The sequence below is a fragment of the Solanum tuberosum genome, unplaced genomic scaffold (assembly GCF_000226075.1).
Source record: "Solanum tuberosum cultivar DM 1-3 516 R44 unplaced genomic scaffold, SolTub_3.0 scf00171, whole genome shotgun sequence".
In the NCBI taxonomy this organism is placed as follows: Eukaryota; Viridiplantae; Streptophyta; class Magnoliopsida; order Solanales; family Solanaceae; genus Solanum; species Solanum tuberosum.
Genome location: NW_006239097.1, coordinates 29080 through 35074, shown reverse-complemented (window position 1 = coordinate 35074; position 5995 = coordinate 29080). Strand labels below are relative to the sequence as shown.

Below are 5995 nucleotides of genomic sequence, written 5' to 3'. Positions count from 1 at the left end.
TTATCTTGTATTTAAATTATTATGTTATGTATTGTATTTTTAAATTAAAATTATCATTTTATCATTTAATTTCGTGCATTCTTCATAACGAAAATTAATAATGATATCATACTATATTAAAGTGGCAAAAATTAAAAAAATTGAAACATTATTAAATCGGGGTGAAAGTAGTATATATTAAATAATATATCTTTAAAATGTTATATAACATTAAAATGAATTACTGATATTAAAGATATAATTAATGGTCTTATATGAAAAATATCATGTTAATTACAAAATAGTAGAAATAATAATAAAATAATGAAAAAGTGAAATAGAGAGTGGAGAACTACTATTCACCTCTCTATAAATGGAGAATAGAGTCATTAAGAGAATGGTTGGAAAGCCCATTCTCTATTTTACTCTCCAAATATAGAGAATGGAGAGTAAAATAGAGGTGGATTGGAGATGGTCTAAGAGGTGCGATGTAAAAAGTCTATTCTAATATCAAGCATTAATGGTTGATTCCATCTTGGATAGACTAGATTCTCATAATTAAAAAAAAATTCCAACTTAGATAGACTAGATTCTCATAATTTAAAAAAATAAAATTATTTCCACTGTATAATGTGAAATTAGGATTTTGCACGAGGACTGGTTGAAAACTTACACATGGAAGCATCTCCTTAATGAAAGTCGAGCTTGCAAGACTTTAGACATATGATACTACTTGAGTACTATTAAGGGGAGCCTTCTTTAGATGGCAGAAAAACATTTTCTTAATTACTAGCATCGTTAGCTTGTTTTCCCTTATGTAAACCCTTGCATGAGAGAAATTGTAACACCTCAAAAATAGAAAAATTGAGTTGGAAAGAAAAAGTTGCATTTTTGGCACTGAGATTGTGGTCTACAAGTCTAACCTATGGACCATAGGTAGTCTTACGGGCCGTAGGAAGGAAGTCGTATGAACCAAGTTGAGTTTTGGAAAATGCCAAGTCTCTGATGATGGTCTGCAGATGAACAAGACGAATCGTAGGGTTGTTTATGGGCCATAAGAAGTGATCCCCCAGAGTTGATTTAAATAATTGATTTGAGACCTCGGGACTACGGAAGGATTCAACGGGTCGTAGGAGTAATCCGTAGAAGTGTTTCAGTCTTCTACAATGGAATTCTTCAGTTCTTTGTTAAATTAAACGCCGAGGCTGCTTTAATCAAGTAACAATGCTTATACATTTTAGTCCAATCTTAATACTTGTTTGAAATTTGATTCGATACCTATTATTCTTTCCAACAGATTGAGGGTCGAATGACGCTAATAAATACCATTGTTTAAAAAAGAATTACAGCTACCCAATCGTTTTTTCAGAAAAAATATCATCAATTCCTAACTGGTAATTCCTACATTAACACTATTAGATCTTGTAATTATTTGAAACAGGTAAGATATTGTATTTCTTGATAGTAATACAATTGCTGATGACATTTCTTCATTACTTGCTTGCGTGTTTATAGTGTTACATTCATATCATCTATTTTGACACTTTTGTACTCTAAGACTTGGAATTTGTATTTTCTCTGTATTAACCTGCAAAATGAACACCTATGTTAGTAATAAAATCCGTGACTCGATTCCCTTCTCTAAATATATGAAATTTTCATTCGAATTTCTCACACAAAATCCCCTTGCACTAGGTCTAGAATTGCCTTTTAAAACCCCATTATAGTAATCAATTTCATGTTTCTTCCAAAGCACGTCTTTAGTCACAATAGTGAGACTATATTCCTCCAAAAATTTCACTAGTGGCTAGTTATTATAAGGAAAACTATTCTACTTTCCAGCTAGTAGTGTTTCCTTCTTGTCAAAAATCAAAGTTGTTTACTAATCTCTTATCAGTCATATTCCGTCACACAAAAAAATTGTGTGATAAAAAGAATCGTCAATCAATCATCCCTAAACACGGATCATTAATCATCATACAAAAACGATTTACTGTTTCGTTGTCAAAAAAATTATATTGCCTATAAAAATAAATTCACGAATTTGTTTGTCATAAAAAATTAGTTAATAAAATGATTTTATCAGTGATACCGATAAAAGTACATCATCCCTAATTATTGATTTCAAATTTCTTAGAAGTATTTTTGCTGGTGTATTTTGGAGTTAATGTGGAATATTATTATAAAAGGTCTTAGGGTAGGTCCTAAGGGTTACTTTTATAATCCGGTTAGCTCGTTGGTTTTAAGTGAATTTGGGGTTAAAATCCCACATAAGTGAGTGTTGATTTTATAATTTATACCTTTTGAGTCAAAGTTCTTTTTCGCGTACTTTTACGTGTGTGCTCGAATTATCACAAAGAGATAAATAAAAGAACGAAAATATAAACTAATTTAAATCTTCCTTTATAAATACCCCCAAGGGATAGCTTCTCCTAACAACTATAACTAAATACTACAAATCTAATTTTTTTGGGGGGAATTTAGGGTGGACTCGTGTATAGTTGATATATAAAAAATGTGAGGGCAAACTTTTTTTTTTTTCCTTTAATTCTATTACATTTGGGGATCGGGGAAGCGGAAGAGGGAATTAGAACAATGAGAATTACATCCATACCTATTCTGCGGAAGACTTCTATCGGTACCACTAAATTGTACGTGATGGTGGGAGGCATTATCGTTTTGTCTACGACACCATATTTTCGATCAGTTCTTGTTACTCTTGGACATCGACGTTGATCAGATTGGCCATTTGCATTTTTCTCCATTGTATAGCCAACATTTGTATTTTCACTCCAAATTGATCATAGAGTACTATGAAGAGGGTCCATGGCAAGGTGATGGAATTTGAATGCCAGTATAGCCAACATTTACATTTTGACATTGAGAAGTAATTGGCGTATTCGCTATATGCTTCAAATTTATGTTGGTGAGTCGAACATTTTGACAAGGGAGTTTTGAACTGCACAACAGTTGAACCGGTATCTCGCTGCTTGTTGTTCCCCTTATGTTCTGGTAAACCACATCGCTTATTTTCACTTGTGACAACGACTGCAAAATTCAACACATTCTAAATCAGATTTACTCGTGATCAAATGTTGCTCATGATTTTAATTGTATATGAAATTAATTGAACATACATCGGTTGATTTGTCACCATAACTCTGGTCTATGATGATTGGATTTTTAACGTTTTCCATGACAATGTCGCTGAACATCATCCCTAATGCTCTGTTAGCATTTTCCCCTGCATAAGTTTTGATTCGGATACCATTTGTCGTGCCTCTCAACGTACAATTCTTCACAATAAGTCCTCTAACTTCCAATTCACCAGCCAACTTACCAAGACTACCTACACTGTATTTTCAATTACCACAAACAACATAACGTTGTGAGATTATAACGAGTGAAACTTGCTCTAGTGACAGAGGGAGTAGCAGATAATGTACCTAATGCCATGGCCAGGGCCACAGGTGACTTTGTTAACGGTGACATTGTTTGTTCCTTGTCCGAATGAAACACAATCATCGCCAGTCCTAATGACACTCCTGGAAAGTTTTATGGTATTCGACTTGCTTATATGTATTCCATCAGTGTTCGGGCTATCTTCAGGGGCATCGATTGTAAGTCCATGGAACCTTACCAAATAGCTATTAGTAATATGTAAATGAAATCCCATGCTATTTATCAACTTCAACCTCATCACTTTTCCATTCCGTATATCATTGAAATGCAAGGTCTACAAAAAAGAAGAATCACAAAGTATTACTGATCCATAATCTCGATAAATTAATTAAACGAGAAATTGATTGAGATCGATGAATGAGGAAATTACGGCAGGGAGGTGGACACAATTAGGATTAGTTTTACAGTCATTAAACTGCCAAACAGATTGTCCCTGAGCATCTAGAGTGCCTCCACCAGTAATGATAACGCCATTAATAGACTCGAACGAGATCCAAGCAAAGTTTGAATATTCAGAAACATCAGGCACTGCCTTTAAGGTTCCTGCAATTTCAAGTATTATAGAATGTGTCCCTTTGCAGGGTCCTGCAAATATGACCTCTCCTAGTGTATATACTCCTGGAGGGACAAAAACTCTTGCGTGACCAGTGAAATCACAAGCAGCACGCCACGCCTTCATAAATGCCTGCATGATTTCACACAATCAATCAATACATATATATATGCAAAAATAATCTGTTCAGAATCCAATAAGCAAAAAAAAATTATACGATCAGAATTCATAAACTAAAAATTCTGGCTTCATTTATGTTCGCGCAAAATTTGTAATTCCCATTTGACATATATGAGTGCATCACACAAATGAAGGACATAATCATGACATGTTATAAACACAAACTACACTATAAAAATAGACACTCTAAAGCCATTTACATGTAATATTTCATGGAAGACCAATCTTCTCAATAATCTTTCATGAAGAATTTATAAGAAAAGACAATTGCTTTCATTTTTCATTTTTCACAAGGGAATTACGGTTGAGAAAAGGAGAATTCCTGTTTAAACTAGACAATCCTTGTTTAAATAACTCACATGAATGACCTAAGAAAGGGAATATGATAAATGTTTGTATTACATATATAGTTTCAACATTAATCTGTTATAGAATTTTAAAAATATTTCGTATGCCCAAAAATTTCATTTAGATTTCCCTTTCATTTGTAGTTAATATTTGAACAATTTACCTGAGTGCTTATAAGTTCTGAGTTAGGTTTGGCATCAAAATCCATGACATTAAAAATGGTTTGATCAGCTAAAGGAACAGCAGCAGCTGCATTGCATTTGCAGGTAACCAAAGTTGATAACACAAGAATGAGGGCTAAAGATGATCCATTAATAATTGTCATGGCCATTTTTTTGCAACCCCTCAACCTTTTTTTTTCCTTTTAAACCAAAGAGAGTTTGAGATATGTTACAAATTTAAAGCATTTTATAGCTCTTACCCAGGATTTTATTGAGGGTATAAGAGCTCTCCCTCTCTTTGTATGAATTCTTCTTCCTTGCCATTTTATTAGCAAATTAGGAAAATTACTCCGATAAATGCTCTAACAAAATAATGTTTTGTCAAACTTTGAGGACATTGTTGCTTCTTTGCTTGCCTCCTTTAATTTACTTGTCATATTTACATGTTGTCATTTTCATATATTTGCTTAATTTAATAAATTGCTTGCCCCTGAATTTGTGGATGCTTGTTCCTTTTTCTCTTTGTGCCTAGATATAGTACTAGTAAAGATATGTCACCTGAATATAACTCAGAGAGGAGAATTGCCTGAGTCCATATAACGAGATTACTAGTCCATTCTCCAACCAATGTGAGACTTTTACCCCCTCTCTAACGAGTACAAACTCTAATTAATTTTCTCTTTTTGTGAGGTGCAACCTTTTTTGCTTGAAGTTGAGTTCATGCTTCAATTAATCGAGCATATATTACACCGTACCCCGTTCTTATTTATTTTTTTAGCGGACTTAATACCATCCTAGAAGTTAAGGGAGCAGAAAAAAATAAATCTCTCTCTCTATATTCATATCTATACTAAATTAAAGGTTGAAAATCATTTATTCCCCCAAACTTTATTTTGAAAATCAAAATGAGCCCTTAACTTTATCTTCTATCCTTACCTTATCAACTTTTATCTTCTCTTTTTATACTTCTTTGAAAATCATAGTATTTTTGTTATTTAACTTCTACAAAGAACTTGTATTAAAAAACATGAATTTCGTCTAAAATAGAAAAATGAAAAAATATTGATTGAGTAGATAAGTTAATATTGTCCTATAATGAAACAGGTTAATAGTTGAAGGAGATGAGGAGCAACAAAATTCTTCATTTTATGAATTTTGTCAGAGTGAATTTATTCTAATAATAGTAATATTAAAGTGATACATATAACTAATCCATTAGCATACGGTCATATTTGAATTCTAATATTCAAATTAAATTAGAAAATCTACACTAAAAACTTATACTGTACTAGTTGTTTATTTTAGTTTTAAT

The 5995-nt window shown here is 32.5% G+C and overlaps 1 protein-coding gene across 1 annotated transcript; it reads right to left on the bottom strand.

Moving 5' to 3' along the window:
- Positions 1-2538: 2538 nt before the first annotated feature.
- LOC102600709 (exopolygalacturonase-like) lies at positions 2539-4861 on the bottom strand. Its single transcript, XM_015311738.1, has 5 exons — positions 4686-4861; positions 3812-4126; positions 3426-3715; positions 3117-3333; positions 2539-3027 (listed from the first exon to the last, which is right to left on the bottom strand). The coding sequence occupies exons 1-5, from the start codon at positions 4851-4853 to the stop codon at positions 2791-2793; spliced, it is 1227 nt and encodes a 408-aa protein (XP_015167224.1). The 5' UTR covers positions 4854-4861; the 3' UTR covers positions 2539-2790.
- Positions 4862-5995: the final 1134 nt, after the last annotated feature.